The 19,436-nt window shown below is 55.6% G+C and overlaps 8 protein-coding genes across 8 annotated transcripts; 3 read left to right on the plus strand and 5 right to left on the minus strand.

Moving 5' to 3' along the window:
• Positions 1 to 887: 887 nt before the first annotated feature.
• On the minus strand, positions 888 to 2,253 carry GLRG_00284 (TfdA family Taurine catabolism dioxygenase TauD; the record flags this gene model as incomplete). The annotated part of the gene is made up of 3 exons (XM_008090969.1): positions 888 to 1,051; positions 1,141 to 1,867; positions 1,936 to 2,253. 3 exons carry the CDS (start codon positions 2,251 to 2,253, stop codon positions 888 to 890), a joined length of 1,209 nt encoding a protein of 402 aa, XP_008089160.1.
• A 1,077-nt stretch (positions 2,254 to 3,330) lies between these two features.
• GLRG_00285 (uncharacterized protein) lies at positions 3,331 to 4,562 on the minus strand (the record flags this gene model as incomplete). The annotated part of the gene is made up of 4 exons (XM_008090970.1): positions 3,331 to 3,579; positions 3,649 to 4,092; positions 4,211 to 4,451; positions 4,522 to 4,562. 4 exons carry the CDS (start codon positions 4,560 to 4,562, stop codon positions 3,331 to 3,333), a joined length of 975 nt encoding a protein of 324 aa, XP_008089161.1.
• Positions 4,563 to 5,425: 863 nt separating this feature from the next.
• Positions 5,426 to 7,005, plus strand: GLRG_00286 (NCS1 nucleoside transporter; the record flags this gene model as incomplete). Its single annotated transcript, XM_008090971.1, has 6 exons — positions 5,426 to 5,585; positions 5,649 to 5,924; positions 5,991 to 6,015; positions 6,075 to 6,310; positions 6,334 to 6,504; positions 6,578 to 7,005. The coding sequence occupies 6 exons, from the start codon at positions 5,426 to 5,428 to the stop codon at positions 7,003 to 7,005; spliced, it is 1,296 nt and encodes a 431-aa protein (XP_008089162.1).
• Positions 7,006 to 7,535: 530 nt separating this feature from the next.
• Positions 7,536 to 9,401, minus strand: GLRG_00287 (FAD dependent oxidoreductase; the record flags this gene model as incomplete). The annotated part of the gene is made up of 8 exons (XM_008090972.1): positions 7,536 to 7,685; positions 7,737 to 7,829; positions 7,897 to 8,112; positions 8,190 to 8,437; positions 8,495 to 9,053; positions 9,110 to 9,213; positions 9,268 to 9,312; positions 9,368 to 9,401. 8 exons carry the CDS (start codon positions 9,399 to 9,401, stop codon positions 7,536 to 7,538), a joined length of 1,449 nt encoding a protein of 482 aa, XP_008089163.1.
• Positions 9,402 to 10,857: 1,456 nt separating this feature from the next.
• Positions 10,858 to 11,436, minus strand: GLRG_00288 (Mpv17/PMP22 family protein; the record flags this gene model as incomplete). Its single annotated transcript, XM_008090973.1, has 1 exon — positions 10,858 to 11,436. One exon carries the CDS (start codon positions 11,434 to 11,436, stop codon positions 10,858 to 10,860), a length of 579 nt encoding a protein of 192 aa, XP_008089164.1.
• A 718-nt stretch (positions 11,437 to 12,154) lies between these two features.
• Positions 12,155 to 13,219, minus strand: GLRG_00289 (parallel beta-helix repeat protein; the record flags this gene model as incomplete). The annotated part of the gene is made up of 1 exon (XM_008090974.1): positions 12,155 to 13,219. The coding sequence occupies one exon, from the start codon at positions 13,217 to 13,219 to the stop codon at positions 12,155 to 12,157; it is 1,065 nt and encodes a 354-aa protein (XP_008089165.1).
• Positions 13,220 to 16,084: 2,865 nt separating this feature from the next.
• On the plus strand, positions 16,085 to 16,690 carry GLRG_00290 (uncharacterized protein; the record flags this gene model as incomplete). Its single annotated transcript, XM_008090975.1, has 1 exon — positions 16,085 to 16,690. The coding sequence occupies one exon, from the start codon at positions 16,085 to 16,087 to the stop codon at positions 16,688 to 16,690; it is 606 nt and encodes a 201-aa protein (XP_008089166.1).
• Positions 16,691 to 17,420: 730 nt separating this feature from the next.
• Positions 17,421 to 18,909, plus strand: GLRG_00291 (glycosyl transferase family 2; the record flags this gene model as incomplete). Its single annotated transcript, XM_008090976.1, has 5 exons — positions 17,421 to 17,449; positions 17,518 to 17,964; positions 18,036 to 18,467; positions 18,534 to 18,644; positions 18,720 to 18,909. 5 exons carry the CDS (start codon positions 17,421 to 17,423, stop codon positions 18,907 to 18,909), a joined length of 1,209 nt encoding a protein of 402 aa, XP_008089167.1.
• Between the last annotated feature and the right edge of the window lie 527 nt (positions 18,910 to 19,436).

The following is a 19,436-nucleotide window of genomic DNA, read 5'->3' on the forward strand; positions in this document are numbered from 1 at the left end:
GTCTGAGGACATATCTGTCTGGGTTGTCGTGTTTGTATTGTCTGGATCCGTAAGTTGAATTTGTCGATAGGTTGAAGCGGAACTCTGAATGTCTTGGTGACGGTCGTTGGGTATGATTCAGAGAAGCACCCAATTTAAACCTCCTCTAGCATGTTAAAGGTTAGAGCAGTACTTGTGTTTTCTAGCAAGTTGCTAAGTCCAAAATGTACTCCATTAATATTCAGAATACCTACTGCATGAGGGTTTACCTCTCTAGGTACTTCCTTCCCTCCGTCCTCTCCCCCTGGCACCTGCCCCGCGTCGAGTGCTTTCCTCTGGCTGGCGGGGGTTCTTTCCAACCACGGTAACTGTCCTAAGCGGGAAACGACGGGGAACCCCGGAAAAGCTGTTTTCCCGCGGGAAACTTCGCCAAACTTCGCCAAACTCACCGCAGTCGCTCTTCTTTCCCAACACCTCCGCGAATCTCTCCTCGTCGCATGCACGTCGACAATCACATCGCCTTTCCCGCGACATGGAGGGGTTACAATTGCGGAGAATAACAGACATGTCAGGGGGGTCTCTCAGATCGTCTCGGAGCATCTCATAGCGTCCGCGGGGACATGCATCACACGTTACGACCAAGGGCCTTGTTATCTGACCTTTTTACTTGTTTGGTTCATGTGTAATCCATCTATCTATCCGGGCTCACTATTCGACAATCTACGCAATGTCGTTGTCTATTTCGACCTTACAATGAAGCGCCACTATCTCAAAGGAGCTAAATCGCTCGTGTGGTTTGCTTCCATCCTCATTTAACCCGCTATCAATATAAACACGACACCCAAAAGCTAACCAAAACAATCATACCGTCCAGTTCTTTTACCACGCTTCTCCTTACAGTTCCTCGCCTACTCGGCGTCCAACGGCGCACGAGGCGGGGTGTTGTTGACCTGGATACCGCCACGCTTCAGCTCCTTGCTGTCGGGGAACGGCAGCGCCCACCCGCCCTCGGTCTCCGGCGTCGACAGCCAGAGGCGGAGGAGGTGGCGGCGAGGCGCCGGGGGAGGGTAATCTGGCTCACAGTCAGCGGTTGTTGCTTCGGTCCGCCTCGGAAGACGTCGACAATTCTTTTGGAATTCAACGAGACGAGAGAAGACTCACCCTTGTACGCGGTTCTGGCATGCAGCAAGTGCGCGTTGCTCAGGAACTGGATGTCGCCGACCTCGAGAATCATGTGCAGCGCCAGCTTCTGGCACGTGTTCTCGAGCGTCTCGAGCGCGTGCAGCTGCGCCTCGCTCAGCGGCGGGATGATGCCCTTGTCTGAGAAGCGCGTCAGGGAGCGCACGTAGTACGGATCCCACTTGCAGTACACGCGCCCCTTGCCGCCGTTCTCAATGTAGAATACGGGCTGGCGTGTCCACTCTTCCTGGCCCTCCGACACCTCGCCCTTGCGGTCAAAGTACCAGACGGGCTTAGTCAGAAGCTCGGCCACGTCGGGGTACGACCGCTGCAGCTCGTTCCACACGGCGTGGATGCTGACGAGGTCGCTCTCGCCGCCCTCGGCCGCGCGGTGTACGCAGAGAAGACCGACGAGATCGCCGTCGTCGGCGTGGAAGAACTGACGCGCCGTCGTGCGGTAGATGCGCACCTTGTCGATCTGCGTCGGGTCGTCGCCCACATCCTTGACGTGGCCCAGCACGTGTCCACGCCCGTTCTGCGACACGAAATAGCCCAGATACGTGCCGAGGCCCATGTACCCGACCGCCGTCTTGTGCGGGCCCCATTCCTGCGCGGGGAACCCCTTGAAGAGAATGAAGCCCTTGCCGTTGATGAGGTCCTCGCGGAGGTCGATGAGGCGCTTGCCCAGCGTGGGGAGCGGGAAGTTGTCCTGCAGTGGCGCCAGTGTCAGTGGTGTGTCGGGTTGGGGGGTTCGCCTGGAACCGGAGACACGTATACCTTGGAGATGCCCGTCAGAGGCGTGTTGCTGGCGATGAAGGCGTCGGAGGTGCGACCAAGCTCCTCAACCTCCTCGGGAGTGAAGCGGTGCGTCCACTTCTCGGGGTGCTGCTCAAACTCTTCCTTGTGCCAGACGGTCGGACCCGAGATCTCCTTGGGGAACTCTTCGTACGGGCGCAACACGTCGTAAAGGGGGTTGTGCTGGCCCGAAGTGCGGATGCCGTCGGGAAAGATATCCCTGGGAGCATCGTGGTTCTTGCCCTTCCAGGGGCCCTGAGCAGGCTGGACGGGCTCGTCAATGAGGGCTCCCGGCGCCATGGTTGTGTATTTATTGGGGGGGGTGGCGGGTATCAATTGGGTGTCTTTTGAGGTGCCACAAGCAGCAGATGACGATGAAGCAGAAAAGTCAGCGACGACGGTATGCAGTAGCTGGCTTCTCTCGAAAGATGAGAATGGGAAAAGGTAAGACAAGACAGCCTGGAAAGGAGTTGTTCTACCCCTCAGTATTTAATCCGTGTGTCTGTGTGTGTGTGTAAGCTCAAAGTCTCTCACAGTCTGCAACGGTATACCGCCGGGGGCCCTGCGGCCTTTATCACGCCAGGCGAACCGTACGATTGGGAATTGAGATTTGGGGGCGTTGGGTTGCGTTACGGCTGCTGGCGAGCTCGATGCTTCGGATGGCGTGCTCAGGGACCCATATCGCGATGGTCGTCCGATGACGCGAGACAGAATGGGTGTGGGGTTCGTCGATCTGATTTCACTTGTGAGGAGGTCGATAATTGCCCCGCACCGCACCGCACCGCACCGCACCGCCGACACCACCGGCTGCTTCTCGTGGCGTGCGCAAAAGCTGGTTTGGCTCCCCCGAGTTGGAGTTACAGTCTTGATGGTCGTTGGAGGCCAGGGGGGGGGGGGGGGGGGGGTTGAGTTTGACTTTTTCTCCCCCCCTACCCTCCCTGTGCAGAGGAAATAAACAATAATAACGCTCAATTGTGCAATTGCGTCCTTTTCTCGTCTCATATTCATGTTCCGGATACGCTTCCCGCACGAGCAAAAGCCGGTACCGGGCTCAACTCCCATCTCTTCTCTGCCACGGACAAATTGGAGACACCCCCCATCACAACCACCTACTTGGTGTACCATAGTGTACACACACACCTACTACCTTTTGCGGTTAGTCAGAGTGGCGTAATCTCATCCCGGTAAGAGATGTCGCTGGTGCGTCTTGGACTCCACCTCTCTCTATTCTGCAACGCTTGGGATTGCTATGCACACCACACACGCATGCAGCTTGCTTCACTTCTTATCCATTGATTGCATCGGCGGATGCACTATTATACACAGAAGAAGCATCTCATGCAGCAGCCGCGTAAACCCATGCCACCTCCCGCATTTCTAAACCCCAAACTCTTCAATGACGCTTCTGGGCTTCTTGAACTTTCCGAGCGGAACATACTCCACGTCATCCATGCCGAACCCCTTCGGCCCGCCGATCTCGATGCCCCGCGCCGTCGAGGTCCACTTCTCCGAGGCCGTGATACCGAGCACCACCACAAGCAGGCCGTACCGGTACTCCTGCGTGCCGATGGCCTCGCCGTTCTGAGCGTCGATGACGCACACGAGGTCCGGCACCATTGTTAGAATCTTTTCAATGAGCTGTTAGTCAAGGAACAATCCCCATCCGAATCGGGGCCGTGGCCTGCTCTCTCTTACCTCCTCCGTCCCGTCGCCGTGAACCTTCTTGGCGAGAACGTTTTGGTTCTTGAACGGGATCTTCACCCTCTCCGCCCCCGTTCTCTCGCGGCCGCCGCCGTTCGCCCCGCCGGACGACGCCCCGTTCTCGATGATGACCTCGCCGTACGCGCGCCCCGCCCTCGTGACCCTCTCGACGCCCACGATCTTGCCTCGGAAGAGCACCCGCGCCGAATTCTCCCCGCCGACCTGGTCCACGATCGCTTCGGCGACGGCGTCCACGGTGTTGGTGCACCGCGCCAGCGCGACCGCGCGGCCGATGCGCCAGGACAGCGACACCGTGTTCTCGACCACCCACGACTTTGTGTCGCGGCCGCTGACGGGGCCCCTTGGCGCAGCCGACGTGCGAGCCCATCTGCGAGAGGGCGGCGCGGAACGCCCGCTCGGCGTCGAGCTCCGTGCGGGCTTTCGTCATGAGCTGTTTCGGTCAACCGTCAGCCAATTGCCTTGTCTTCTATTCCAATTGGGCTCTCCTCCCTCGCCTCGAAGGAAGTTGTGCGAGCTGGGGTGATGGGGACCGCACCATTATCCTGCCGTTGCCGTCCGAGATGCACGACGGAATCATCGTCGCCTTCCTCTCAAACACCACCGGCGTCGTCTGGTGGGATATGGGGTACGCCCTGCCCATCCAGTCTCCGTCGACGGTCGGCACGTCGAGGTTCGTGCTCGCGCCGAGAATCAGGCCCTGGAGGCCGTTGCCGCCGCCGACCTCGAGCGAGATGACGGAGGCCGTCGGGTCGAGGATGACGCCGTCCGTGTTCGTGCTTTGGGCGTCGTGAGTACGGTTGTCTTCTAACGAAAGGCTCTCTTCAGTTTGGGGTAGTCAAAACGTACCCGCCCACGTCAACCCCGATCTTCAGAATTGGTGAGACCATTTTGTTTTGGACTCTGAAGGGGAGTCGTGGTGGCCTCTTTCTGAATCATTTTTTGTTTTATTTTTTATGTCGACCTTTCGTGAGCTGAGAAGAAATATCACGACTTCGAACCCGCGGACTATGGGAACATAGGATTCGCGATGATGGCATCTCACCAGTGAATGAGACGAGTCATGCATCATGTATGATCGGACGCTCTTCGACACGGCGCCGGCATCGAGTCCCGGCCGACATCCGAGCCAAAACCCGGGGTCAAACCCGCCTCCGGTCTTGCTCCTATCTTCCAACCAGCGAGGTCGAAACGGAGGCAATAGCTGCCGTTGATTCTCCACGGACAGAGAGCTAGTCACAAGTAGCAGGGTAGACTGCAAGTGGTCCATCTACCCTCTTATCACGGGCATGTCAACGGCGGAGACAGACCCCACTCGACCGCATCAACATCGTTATCGTCGGCATCGGGAAGATATCGACGGGGTATTAGATTGCATCAGGTTCTATCGAGGGTGTAAAATATCCGATCTTCTGGGGGGCAGGCGAGGGGTCTGCCAGTTCTCAGGCTCGTTTACCCAGCCAAACTCCGAATAGAGGCTGCTTCCCCGGAAATAGCCACCGAAAAAGCATTCTGACCTTGCACGATAAGAACCCTGCCAAGACTGCATTGCCTAGTTGTCGAGAGAGTAAACGTTTCGGGAGACTGGCGGATGCAGCAGCAGGGAGCTTTGGCAGATGGCGAGTGCCGAGATAAGATTGAACAGTTCTATATCAGATGCACGGTAACCTCTGGCGGAGCCAATGCAACTGGCTCTCGCCATTCTCCCTCTCCATCAGCGAGCCGACCCGTTGAGCCCGTATTCCCGTGAACAATGGCGCAGAAAACCGTTCGCAGGATCAGAGAGGCGGCGACGCTCGACTTTGACGAGTCCCGCCACGAGGAGGCCAGCGCCTGGTCGAAATCGACCTCATCCCGCTGCCGCCGTCCCGACGCACCTGGGGCTGGTTCAACTTTTTCGGTTCCTGGTCGCTGTGAGTGGTTTTTCTCTTCTCCCTTTCCCAATGACACGGATGATAAACAAACCAGGAACCTAGTTGGCTTACTCTACCATACTAGGTCTTCCCTGAATGTGGCAACATGGCAAACGCCCGACACCTTCTTGACCCAGGGGCTCTCGGTCGGTCAGGCCATGGCCGTGATCGTCGTCTCTCGGGCGCTGTGCTGCCTCTTCGCCATCTTCGTCGCTTGGTGCGGTCTGACGTGGCACATCGGCTTCACCGTGCAGAACAGATACACCTGGGGGTTCCGCGCGAGCTACATCCCGTCGCTGCAGCGCATCCTGCTCAACTTTATCTGGACAGCTCTCCAGTGTAAGTCTCTATCGTTTCGTCATTCTCGGGTTTTGTACGGTTATCCCGTGTTGACTAGTTGAACAGGTTGGAACGGAGGCAAGCTGGTGACGTGAGTACATATATCGTCCCGCCTGGCCAGGCCCGGCAAATCACTGACGATACCACCAGGGTGTGCATCACGGCCATCTGGCCGTCCTTCGCCAAGATACCCAACACTCTCGGCGCCGGCACCACAACGACCACCTACGAGATGGTCGGCTTCATCGTCTTTTGGGTCGTTTCTGTCCCGTTCCTCTTCATACGGCCTGAAAAGTTCAAGAAGCCCTTCTTCGTGTCCTCCGTCGCGTGCGGTGTGGGCATGGTCGCCCTGCTCATCTGGTCACTGGCGGTCGCGGGAGGCGTTGGTCCGGTATTCTACCAGGGCCAGAGCGTGTCGTCCAGCTCGCGGTGGAGCGCCTCATCATCGGCACTGTGTCGGTCTACTGGATCACCGAGGTTCTCGTCTGTCTGGGGGGCCTGGTCACCACCGCGGCTTGCCAGAAGATCTACGGGCACATCTATTGGAACCCGCCGGACTTGCTGATGGTCATGATGGATCGTACGTTTTTGCTCCCTCCCCCCCTTTCAAAGTATGTATAAAAATCCGAAAACTGATTTCGCGACCCCGTCAGACGGACAAGGTTCCCCGGCGTCTCGCGCCGCCGTCTTCTTCCTCGCCCTCGCCTTCGCCTTCACCTCCATGTTCGAAAACGTCTGTTCCAACGCCGTCGCCGGCGGCATCGATCTCGCCGGACTCTTCCCCCGCTACATCGACATACGCCGCGGCGCGCTCATCACCTTCTTCGCCGCGTGGATCATCCAGCCCTGGCAGCTGATCAACCAGGCCGCCACCTTCGTCGCCGTGCTCAACTCGTTCGCTGTCTTCCTCGCGCCCATCATGGGCGTCATGGTCTGCGACTACTTCGTCCTCCGCCGCCAGAGGATCAAGCTGTCGCACCTCTTCCACCCGGAGGGCTCCGACTACTGGTACTGGCACGGCGTCAACTGGAGGGTGATACCGTGCTGGATCGCGGGCTGGCGCCCACCATCGGCGGCCTGATCGTGAGCGCGGAGAAGGACGACAGCGCCCCCGACGCGCTCTACGAGCTGTACTAAATCGCCTTCTTCATCGGGTTCCTCATCTCCTTCGTGCTCTTCTATCTCGCCAACCTCGCGTTCCCGGTCGCGCATCTCGGCGAGATCGACGAAGACGACAAGTACGGAACCTCCACGGCGAGTGAGGCGGCCAAGCTGGGAGTGACGCCGAACGATGCGGCCATCACTTCCGGTTTCTCCAAGGAGGAGGGCATCACCCAGGTGAACGAGGTCTCAGAGTCTGCGTCCGGCAAAAGCTCGAAGTGGCGGAGCTTTAGGAGGCGATGAACAAGCCTGAGCCTGCGGGTGTGTCTAAGAGGGATTGCGCCGAAGAAAAGGTTCGGCTATGTTTATGCTAGGAAATAAAACCGTGTTCCCAACCAGCCCACTCTTTCCACCTTACCTGTGCTTCTTGAGGTATCATCTCATGCCTGAATGGTCCTGCCGCCTTTTCGATGCTACCAAGCTCAGCCAGTAGGAATTGCCTCGATGATTCTAAGCTGATGTCTTGAATGCTCCAATATTCCTAGGTCCGCTCGGTCCCTCTTCAAGACCATTGCCTCTCCGAGCACTCTCCCGCCAACGCCAATGAGGTCGCATGAAAGAAGTGCTCTGCTCGCCATACTGCAAGACGTCGGCCGCATGCTGTGGGGAGTGTCAGTCAGAAGCCGAGACCACAGAAGATTCTCAACCCACCTCGCCAAGGACGGGGAGGAACTTGGCACCATGGCCACTGCCCCCCGTTGCCACGAAAACGCTTTGATCGGCGTAGGTGGGCACGTAGTCGATCTAAAAAGGATCAGCTGTCGATTCTCGGGAGCGAGAACTGGGTAAGATTATTCTGGGATCATCGTACAACAAACGAGTTGTCCAGCGAGTCGGTATACCAGCATAGCTTGGTCGAGTTGAAGTCCACGCCAGCGAACTCTGGGAGGAAAATGGAAACAAACTTTCTGATGGCCTCCCTAGCTGGCTCCGGGACCATGCGGCAGTCTGCCGGTGGCAGGGGAACCGACCATTTCCCATCTTGGTTGAATGATGCCCCGGAAGGGGTCGGTTGAAAGTTGGTAAACTGGGGGGTTTGATCAGTTGCAGCCCTCGCTCGTCGTGAAACAAAAGAAGAAGAAAAAAGACAACTGGACAAGATACCTTGATGCCACGGAACCCGATTTTGATTAAACCGTCGGCGGTCCTCGGCAGGACGTACACGCTGCCCGAGTCTTTTCCGATCGCGTTACGCGGGGCGCTTGTCCAGGTAACGACCGGGAAGCGCTCAGGAGAATACTTGTCCCATAGAGCCGCATCGGCCTTGTCGACCTTAAAGGTGACCACGCTGCCTGCCGAGGACTCAAGATGGTAAGACAGATCAGGCAAAAGCTGTGTAGTGAAAGATCCAGCTGGTTCCGCTCAGCATTACGATTTCCAGGGAATTCTGGGCCCGGGTTCGCTCTTACCAGCGATAACAACGAGATCAGCCTTGCGAGAAGCCCCGTCCTTCGTCTTCACTCCAACCGCCTTCTTTTGGCCTGCCGTTGACGGGTTCTCCTCGATGATGCTGTCAACTGCACCCTTTTCAGGACCAAAATTAAACGTGACACCCTGACGAAGGGCCAGCTTGTAGAAATAGGCGCACGCCTCGCTGCATTTCGTGAACCCGGCAAGGGAGTCGAGGACGGCCTCATACGTCCGCGCGTGCGAAGATTCCGGGATTTCAAAGTCCAGAAGCTTCGCGTCCACGCCACGCTCGGCAGCTCGCTTGCGATCAGCCGCGTCGCTCTTGACAAACTGCGTGTACCTCAAGCACTCGCGCTCCAAGTTGCTCAAGGTCTCGCACTCGAGGGGGTCAAGGCTGGCCGTGGGCTGTACGCGGAGCATGCAGCACCCAACGAAGAGGTTCGACCGCTGGCTCTCGTCTTCTTCGCGGTGGCGCTGCTCATTGATCTTCTCCCAAGCGGCCCGGCTTTCCATCGCGAGGCGTTGGTAATGGAGCTTGGTCCCATACGAAGCTCTAAACTGTGCGTCTCGTGAGCTGGCCACCAAGTTCCGGCTTCGAACCCGAGGAGACTCACAATCTTGTTATGGTCAACGGAGGCGGCCTGAGTGCGGCCGTCCAGGTCAGGAGCGTAGTTTGTCTCATCGTAGTGGTATCTGTCAAACACTGTCACGCGATATTCTATAGCGTCTTGTTAGTTTTACCATACGTCGACGATGGCGGGTTTATACTTACGCCGCTTGCTGAGAGCAACGGCTAGAGACAGGCCGAAGATGCCCGCTGAGAAGACGATCAGTTACGTAACAAGGATTGAAAGTCGGGAATGTCCACGCACCACCGACGATAGCGACCGACTTCGGTTCAGACATGGTACTTTTCGTCTCAAGTGCTTCTGTGGTTGGGTCAACTAGATCAGATGGGAGTAAAGGTTGCGAGTCGCTGAAAGCGGGGAGAAGCTTGTCCCCCCACGACTGCTTATCTGTATTACACATCGAGATGTGGGGGTGGGATAATGGTTTGACTAGGCATACGCTGCTGGACTTTCTCCGCCGAGTCCTACCAGCCAAGTATGGCGGGGCCGGCTACCTTTTGATACACAACCAGAAGAGCATGTAAGTTACGGGTATCATTGCTAGAAAACTGGGCAAACTTGAAGCAAGACAAGGCCACCAACATGCAAGCTTAACTGAGTGTGCATCTCTTAGAATATTGCTATAACTTAACCCATGTTAGAACTGTACAAAAACCGGCCTCATTGGGATATCGACCAGGCCCAAGCCATATAAGCGGTGAAAAGACACGCCTCTGAGATTAGGCCACTGGTTGGACTCGGCGATGAAGATGGCAGATTTGCATCAGTTGTTGTCGCCACTGGCGGCAGAGAGAGCTCCGAAAGTCTAGGCGAAAAGGCGACAGGGATATCACAAGTAAAGACCGTCACAACAGAACGCGACTAGAGGGGATATAGTTTCCTAACTTCTTAACTGTAACCAAATACACTTCTTCATGAAACGCTAGCCGTGTTGTAGCTCACAGGCTGGCTCTGTTTAATATTACTCACATAAGTCATCCGGTATACTAATGGTTACACGCAAAACCACGTGTATAATAATACTTCAATCACTAGTCCGATATGGGCAGTACGGCGCACCTGAGATCGATGTGGGACTCTCCTCTTCACACGCCACTAAAAGACACAAGCTATGAGGGTTTAATGGCGGGGCGCAGAAATTCTCTAGGAAAGGGAATGCTTCTGCGCAATATGCTTAGTTTTGGGTATGAAGGGGGCTTACATGCAACGAGTATCATCGCGCGAAGTTGCAAGGGGGTAGTCAGTTATGGCCTCCCCCCCCTTCCGGACCATGGTGGAAGCTTTCAACCTTTGGAAACCCTGTGTCTTTTTCCTAGGCGCAATTGCGAAAAGGTGGAAGGGTAATGCGCGATGCCTTTTGAGGTTCCGTGCCTACGTCGATAAGCTCCTCATCGAGAAGCTAGCAACTACGGAAAATGTCTGTATGAACACTGCTCCATGTCCTGACCAGGTTGCACGACATGGTCAACTTATGGGAAGGTCAAGCGACGAAATGGTCAGGAGGTATAAAGTTGGCGGGACAGGGAGAAGAAGACGAGAAAAGGAAAAAAAACCCGTTCAAGACGAGCTGAGCTATGAGAGTCGCATCGGCTGTTGGCAAACATTCCTCCTTTGCAAGGCCCGCCAGGCTAGAATACATGGGCCGACCACCGATGCCGAAAATCCAACCAACAACGCCGTGCTGTGATGCAAACCATGGATACAGATACGAGCCCGCCAGCGTGCAATGAATGTTACAAGAGAAAAAAGGTAAGGAACATGTTCCACAGAAATCCGACACACATACCAACCAGAGCCCTGTACCCTACAGGCACCAGCGCAAAGTTGAACAGGGCCACCAGCGGCCAGAACTTCCAGGCGGCCTTGATCAGATCGAAGATCCTCTCCCTCCAGATCTGGTAGACCAAGGGCGAAAGGCCGAGACGCAGGGCGGAAGTGATGATGAGAAACGCCGAGTTCATCATGAAGAGGCCGATGGTCTGGTCGACGAGGATCTTGCGGGCGACATTGAAGTAATAGTTCTTGGCCGGCGGCGGCGGCCCGTCGGGCTTCTCGACCTTGGGCTCGACGATGGAAGGCTTCCTGGCGCGGCCCCTGGCGGCGTTGGGGAAGCTGTCCTCGAGGAAGTGCTGCCACCAGTAGTTGATGTGGCCCTGGATGAAGCCAAAGGTGGCGAACTCGAGCACGCGGCGCACGTCGAGCGGGGGGGAGCCGCCGCCGGCCTGCCTGTGCTGGTTGACCAGCTGCGCCGTGAGGTTTGCGGTGCCCTTGAGTAGTGATGACTGGATCGCCGTGGCGAGGATGGAGGGCATTATGGCGTCGTCGAGGCTTGCTGGGGGTGCATTGAGGCTGAGCGAGTGAGTGAGATGCCGGGCGTGTGTTTGAAGACTCAAGTTGCCGTGTGTTTTGCAATTGGGACCACGTTGTTGTTACATGCCGGAGAAGCTCGAGCGCACTCGAGATATTGTGCCCAATCTCGGCACGTCTTACCGCTCCACAGGTTAAGTGAAACAGGAAAGATTAGCCTACAACCCCCTTGTAAAATCGTATTCAAAATTCCAATCGTCAAAACCCTTGGTTGGGATCGTCAGGACCCTGTAACTAACACTTATATCTCGTGACATAATCCATAGTGGCGAATGCTCTCGTCGCTGCAACGGATACGCATTAGTTACTAGCGTGATTTAGAAAAAAAGGCGAATAGGCAATGAAAAACAGTTCCATCGGTGAGCCAGCGCAAGAGATATAAGCATACTGGTCAATACTGTGCTGCGAGAACTAATTACATTGGGCTACATACATGATTCCCTACTTTGCCCTTTACAAGGAAGGTTACTTTCCCGCACTTTAACAGAAAGCGCTGAGCAGACTTTTTGGTCATGTTCGATGAAGCCAAGCAACGCCGAGGGTGTTTGGGGGTGAAAATATGGACATTGACTTGCTGGAGCCGGTAGGGCAAATATTGTACTGATGAAAATATACATGTACTTAAAAATCTCAACCCACCACCACACGGGTTGAGCTCGACGCCTAGCAGATGTTACGAGCCCCGTTGCCAGAGAGGTTCCACCTGATGTTGGTACCGCAAGGGGACTCGCGGACACTGGTGCCGTCGACCCTGGCGGTGATGGAGATGTCGCGAGTGTTGGGGAACTCGCTGCGGGCAGAGATGCGGACCTCGCCGCCGCCGTTGACGGTGCCGCCCCTGATGGTGACGCCGTAGCAGTTCTCCATCAGGATGGCGTTGTTGCCGTTGCTGGCGAGGTCGATGGTGCCGATCTCGGCGCCGCCCGACTGGGAGACGCAGAAGATGCCGCGGCCGCCGCCGCGGGAGACGACCCTCGTGACGAAGACGTTGGTGGTGTAGGCGCCGTTGGCGAGCTGGCCGTTGTTGTTGGCGAAGCGCAGGGTGCCGTAGCCCGTGCCGGCGCCGACGTTGTTGCCGTCGACGAGGCCGACGCGCGCGTTGGTCGTCTTCTGCATCAGCAGCCCGGACTCGCCGCAGTTCCTGGCAATGACCTGATCGATGGTGAGGCCGTCGACGTTCCACGTCTCGACCGCGTGGCTGCCCGCGCCGTTGACCGTGATGGTGCCCATCCTGACGTTGGAGTTGGCCGCCTGGTCGCGGTCGAAGCGGATGCCGAGGCCGCCGCTGAGGTTCATGGTGATGGCGCCGAGCGTGAGGTCCCTGGTGCCGTAGAAGCGCAGGCCGAAGTACGGGTTGCCCGTCATCGTGAGGTAGGGGATCCTGACGCCCGAGGCGTTGAGCACCTCGATGGCGCCGCGGCCGTTGCGGAAAACGGCATTGATGGTCCCGCAGCCCTCAAACGTCTTCCCGCCGCCGATGCTGATGGTGCTGGCGCCGATGGAGCCCGAGGCCATGACGGAGACGCGCTGGCCGCTGCCGATGGAGTCGACCGCGGCCTGGATGGCGGCGCGGTAGTCGGAGCCGGCGTAGACCTGGCTCGAGCCCCTCGTAGCAACAAAGGAGCTCCCGGAGCCCGTGACTCTGGCATCGGGCGCGCCGGCACCGCACTGGGCTGCAACAGAGGAGGCGAGCGCCAACACCGCCGTGAGAAGGGAGAACTTGGCCATGGCTGCGGGCTATCTGGACGAATGCTAGAGTTGGCAAGCAAGGTGACAAGTCCAATAACTCCTTGACAACTACCGACTCCCCAGGCCACTTTATATCCAAAAGAATACTGTCTCACTTTGAGGTAAAGAAAACGGCCATGCGCCAGATGCGCACCATTCCGGTAGATGCTCGCTCCCCTTGCACGGGTATTGCGTTCGTTGGAGGACGGCATTGGGCCGTTTCCCCAGATGCGCCACTGGCCGGGTATGTAACCTCCGTTTCCATTACCGAGCCCAGATGCAGCTCTACAAGGCCACAGAATGGCCCCGGGCGGGCCAAGTGGCATCATGGCATGTTGGGAAGAGATTGGCCAAGGGGCTGCCGGGTCGGTCGAATGTTGTACGAATGGAACCTTGGCAAGAAGAAGCAAAGAGGCGCTCTGGGACGTCGACCTTCCCGATCCATATCCTTGAAACCCCCGTACTTTGGCTCGTGGCTCACATGTTTGGGTCTCGGCACCGCGCTGGCTCGGCTTGGCAGCGCTGCGGGGGAGAGGCGATCAGGCCGGAAGCGATACAAACATTTGGGAGGAAACATTCCAAGAATCACGGCAAAGAAAAGAGAAACCTGGCTGTTACTCGGTAAACAATGATCAACCCCAAGTCTAGACGCGCAGCACTATATCCCACGAGACCTCGGGGCTTGGCAGCAATACAGCGGGCATGTCAGTTCCAGGGGCTGCGTCTCACATAGACAACACTTTTTCCTCTTCGAGGCTCGACCACTTTGCCGGTGAGAGCTCAAGGATGCGTCATCCTACGAACTCCAGGTCCCGCATGCTGTACTCCATGTGGAAGTGAGCCTCACCTGAATTTGTTTCTCAGGCTGGCTCAGGTCATAGCAGATTTGTTGTCCGGATTTGTTGTCCAGATTTGTTGTCCAGATTTGTTGTCTAGATTTGTTTTCCAGGCTTGCTTTCCCACGTCATAGCAGCCATATCTTATTTGTTCATTATGCGTCTGGTATCTTGGTTTGGACTGTTCGGCTGGCGCCCAGATGCCTCCGGTGGGCGCAAATAAAGTCGACCAGTCGCGGGGGAGCGGCTGCTGGGTAGAGTCCACCGACTCTATTTAGTGGGCACCTGCACGACCCTATTCCCCCGCCTTTTGGAGCTTGTTATTCTGCGTCTCCTCTAGCAACTGTAAGCTTCCCGGTATTCAGCTTGCTTTGGAAGCAGTGCCGGGTTCGACCTTCACCGTCATTCTCTGACATGACTTCTGATAGCTCCGGAGTTTGAGTGACTATCTCTATGCTCATTGGCGGGACCAATTGTGGAGGGATCTGGTCTACTCTACTACCGGCCCTGACGAGAAGACGGTTTGAATTACTCCGCCTTGGCACACTATAGACAGCCCCTCAACCGGGAAATCCAAGTCCGGTCTCCCTCTGCCGCGGACGCTTTCAAGTGAGTAGCTTTCACATAATGTCTTGTGCACCTACAATACAGGAGACTAGAAGTAGTAAATGGGCGTAGGGCAGGCGACAGACTTATACTTGATGATCAGTCATAATGCCGAACCCCAGGTTCATGTTCCTTGGAATAGACAGCAGACCATAGCAAGCCGGCATGTCGGTGAAAACGGGGCCGAGTCAAAAACGCCGAGGGGTATTACTGCAACACTCGCAATGGACATTAGGCCGTCTACACATTCCGCCTCGCTGAACGCCATGGCAGGCCCTTTTTTGGTATCCAATGGTGACAGACCGAATCTCCTCTTTTAGTCACCAATCCTGACTGGCCATGGGACCATCTGTTTGCGGAGAACTTCATGTACCTATATGCCACGCGAATCAATATCTGGCCAGGTCCGTTGGCATTGTCTACCGCCCATTGTTAATACTGTAAGGTCGTAGTATGGGAAGATATTGGCAATGGCCATGCTGCAACCCTATTCATTCAGAGTGCCTCAAAGCAAAAGTCGCAGGTCGACCAAGTTCTGGGGCGAGAATGCCCCTCGACTCATGCAAGCAATCCGGAAGTCCTGCTCCGACAACAACACCGTTGTGGCTTATACCCTAAGCTCAGCCTAGACGACAAACGATTCGGGCCAATGATAGTAGAAACCCCCTTCTTGGTTAGTAGTGAGCGAGTCAGATGCAAGCAGCCATAGTCATAGAACCGACATTGTACGCCAATCGCACGAGGAGCCGTCGACTGTATAGGTAAACCATAAGTAGACTTGAGTACATGATGCAGTGGTCGTTAGTAATAAAAGGGGGATGGCGGTAATCCCTAGTTGAAACTGTAATGAGGACATGGAGAGGGATTGGTTGCATAGTTGATTGACTTTACCTCCGTTCGTCACCATCTCACCAGAGATTGAGTTGCAACATAAAAACTTCTGACGAGTTTCAAGCCTATGGATCTGATTGAAGGATATACCTTTACTTTATTATCTTATTGGCCCTTACAGTAACCTTTTCCCTATCTGGTCAAGGCCTAGTATTATCCGTAAGAGGTTGACTTCTAACACAAGGTCATCTGGTTGCCATACGACCTCTTTGAACGGCAGAATCTGACTAGCAAACACTCGCTGAACTAGAGATGAAGTCTGCGCCTGGTCAACGGTCATTTTTGGCGCCGTGCTTTTGTGCGGCTGGATAAACAAGTGGCGGAAACGCGCTTTCTAAAGGCATTTTTTGTGTTATTATCCTTTGCTCTTTTCGTCTTTCTCACAAAGCCCTTGTTTCCATTGAGTAAAGCTCTCCCCTTCAGCCAAACCGGTCCATACCGCAGCAAACGTATGACAACATCCACCGCGACAGGCAGTTTTTCGTCACGTTTCCCTTTCCTCCCAGCCCTCAATCTACTTCGCCCTCACGAGATGGCCTCCAGCGCAAGGGTTTCCTATCCCCATGCCGCGATTCGAAAAGCCTGGGAAGGCATGAACGCCTCATGGTACCATCGAGACGCAACTTTCGAGCTTACACGATCGATCAACGCGACGCTCAAGGTCTGGGAATGCCTGGCCATTGGGCTACTGGCCCTGGACCTCGTCATCACCCTCTACGGCATCGGCGCTAAGATCCCCGACACCGTCCTTCACATCCCCAACGAGGTTGCTCTCGTTTCCTTCACTGAGCTGATTATCCTTCTCCAGCTCCTGCAGATACTGCTTCCCGTGTACCCCGCCGAGGAGTTTGCCATGTTCGCCGTCCCCCAGAACATGACCGACCAGACCGTGTGCAAGTGGGCCGCGGGCGTTTTCGGACTGCAGGAAGCAGAATTCCGCGGCCGCCGGCGGGATACCAACGCCAACGATCTGTGTGCCTTTGGCGTCTTTCTCTTGCCGGCTGGTGCGACGGTCGCGTGGAAATGGCGAAGACTTCGGCGTCGTCAGAGGCAGATCAGGATGGAAGAGCAAGCGGCGCTACTTTTGCGTGCTTTTCGGATTTGGGACGTTGGGAGACTCGATGAGCCGGGGTTCTAGATAGAGCTGATTCTCTTTCTTTTGAGTTCCCTCGACCCGAGGATACAGTTGCCACGGGCAGATGTAGAGCACGGTGGCTTTGGTTCGGAGCATACCAAAACGATGGACAGCCATTTAGGCTTCCCGAAAAGCTTGGGATAACCAGTGGGCTGTGTGTGTATAGGGCATCAGAGCTTCTGATATTTATTGTCTTCTCTTCAGAAGACAATTCACAGGGTCCTCAAATACAAACCTGGGGATCATGATAAGCACTACAAATTGTTTCAAACTACTTCGTGTAGCCCGAAGAAATAGTCCCTTTGATCATCCGGAAATAGCCTCTCTGACTTTGGACTTCTTCTTTCCGTAGAGGGGATTCTTTATGTAGGCTTTTTACAGTGAATTGTAGTCTTTGGCTCCTCCAGAGATTGTGAGGAATCTTTATTCTTTCCATTCACATCTTGGCCTTAGTTTTTCAGGCTCTTCACTCTTTCAGCCAGGCTAAACAAGAGCATAATTCACCTTCACCTTGACACCCAGCCTGTGGATATTTAGTCGCACCTTCCCAATCCGCATTCACTCACTCGTACCTTCTCTCATCATCAGCTCCTTTCTTAACAAAGTTGTCTTCTTTTGCCAGCCAGAAGAGAGAAAAAAAAAACACTTTTCCTCCCACACGCATCACAACCTGGTTCTCTATTCAAAACGCCTGCACACAAGAACACAGGATCAAGCAACCAACCCACTCATAATGGCTGATATTGTTATTGGGGCCTTCTTGTAAGTCAATCTAATACCTGCGGTTGTGAGATATGAGGCCAAGACTAACGTACGCCTGACACACCCAGGGCCTGGTACACCTATGATGAGGCTCTCACCAAGTACTTCGCGAACAAGACAAAGCCCATCCCTCTCCCCGAGAATCCTTCCCATCAGAGCACTGACGTTAGCATCATCGTCGCGACCATCGACACCCCTGATTCCTTCACCGACTGTCTTCGTCTGTGGCTCGCCAACCGCCCAAAGGAGATCATCATCGTCACCATCGATCGCGATCTCCAGCGCGTTTACGATCTTGTCAAGCCCGTCGTCACTGATGGCGACGACCGCATCAGCATCATGACCGCCGACTACGCCAGCAAGCGCCACCAGATGGTTGTTGGAATCAAGCAGGCCAAGGGCAAGATCCTTGCTCTTGTCGACGACGACGCCTTCTGGAACACTTTGCAAGTGCTCCCCCACCTCCTCGCGCCTTTTGAGGACCCCAAGGTTGGCGGCAGCTTTGGAAAGCAGAGGTGAGTGAACAACGATCCCTCCCCTCCCCCAAAGTCACCCTTGATCAATGGTTCGACTGACTTTTCTGCAGCGCCCACATCCCTATGAAGCGCCGCAACCCTGCCGTCATCACTCCTTGGGAGGTGGCGTCTCTCCGCTCTTTGGACAACCAGAACAGCATTCAAGCCATCCGCTGGACCGCCGACGGCGGCTGCTTCTGCATGGTTGGCCGCACCATGGTCTTCCGCGCCGAGGTCGCCGCGGATCCCCGCTTTCTCCAGGCCATCACCGCCGACACCTGGTGCGGCAAGCTCATGAACACGGGCGATGATTCCTTCATCACCCGCTGGCTCCAGACCGAGGGCTGGGACATTGCGGTCCAGAACGCGCCCGAGGCCGAGATCACCACCATCGTCTTCGACGACGCCAACTTCTTGCGTCAGCTGGTCCGCTGGCAGCGCAGCGCCATCCAGTCGTTCCTCACGACCGCCTTCTACCAGCCTGGTCTGGGAAAGATCGCCAAGTAGGTTTCTCCTTTCCTGGCTCGGGTCGTCACAAAGATGATATAGATGACTGACTCTTTTGATAGAAAGCATCCCTACATGGCTCGCAAGCTCGTCGAGCGCCTCCTTCGCCCTCTTTTGGCCTGGATCCACATCGTTGCCCTCGTCGAGGGCTTCCGCAACAATTCTTCCATGGCGTCAGCAATCCCCCTCCCCCCCAGTTCTGTTTATGAAATCATTGACCATTGTTGTGCTGACTTTCATCTCTGCAGGTACTTGGCCTTCTTCTGGTACGTCTGGGGCTGGATCAGCGCCTATGGCGGCTTCATTCGCCGCTTCCCATTTGCGGCGCGTCACATCTGGGCTTGCTTCCTGCTTGACAACGCCCACCCCGTCCTTGATCTCTACGCTTGGGCCACGCTGTCTACCGAGGCTTGGGGCACCCGCAACGAGAACGCTTGAACAGAAGTCAGAGAGCCTACTTTGCTTGGCGCAACACGAGCCTGATGATGTTTAGCTGAGTGGTGGGCTTCCGCGATTCGCCGCAAGGCATTTAGGGAGAGATGGGCTCTCTCGAGGGAAAAGAAATGAGTTCTGCACTTGAGATGGTGATAGAGGAGCCAACTAATCAATGAGTCCTTTTGCAAAAGCAACTCTTCTCCACGTTCTGGTGTTTGCTTTAGAAGTAGGCAGACAGACAGACGACCATGATCTTTTACGACTGACTTGCCATAGATAAGACTGGCTTGTGAAATGTAAAGGGGAGCAGTGAGTGTCTGACGTGGCTCGCTTGTACAATATTCCGACGGGGCGCAACTCTTGGACGACGGATGCCGCATTTGCGGCAATAGGCATCTATATCTATCTCTTAAGAACGCTCGCCTCGATGGCGGCCTGGTTTCGAAGGGGGGGGGTATCGTGTTCTATCGGAATGAAGAGCTGGTGGTGTTCTGCCTTGTAGTCCTTTTTCCTTCCTTTCTTTTCTTCCG

The sequence above is a fragment of the Colletotrichum graminicola genome, assembly GCF_000149035.1.
Source record: "Colletotrichum graminicola M1.001 genomic scaffold supercont1.1, whole genome shotgun sequence".
Classification (NCBI taxonomy): domain Eukaryota; kingdom Fungi; phylum Ascomycota; class Sordariomycetes; order Glomerellales; family Glomerellaceae; genus Colletotrichum; species Colletotrichum graminicola.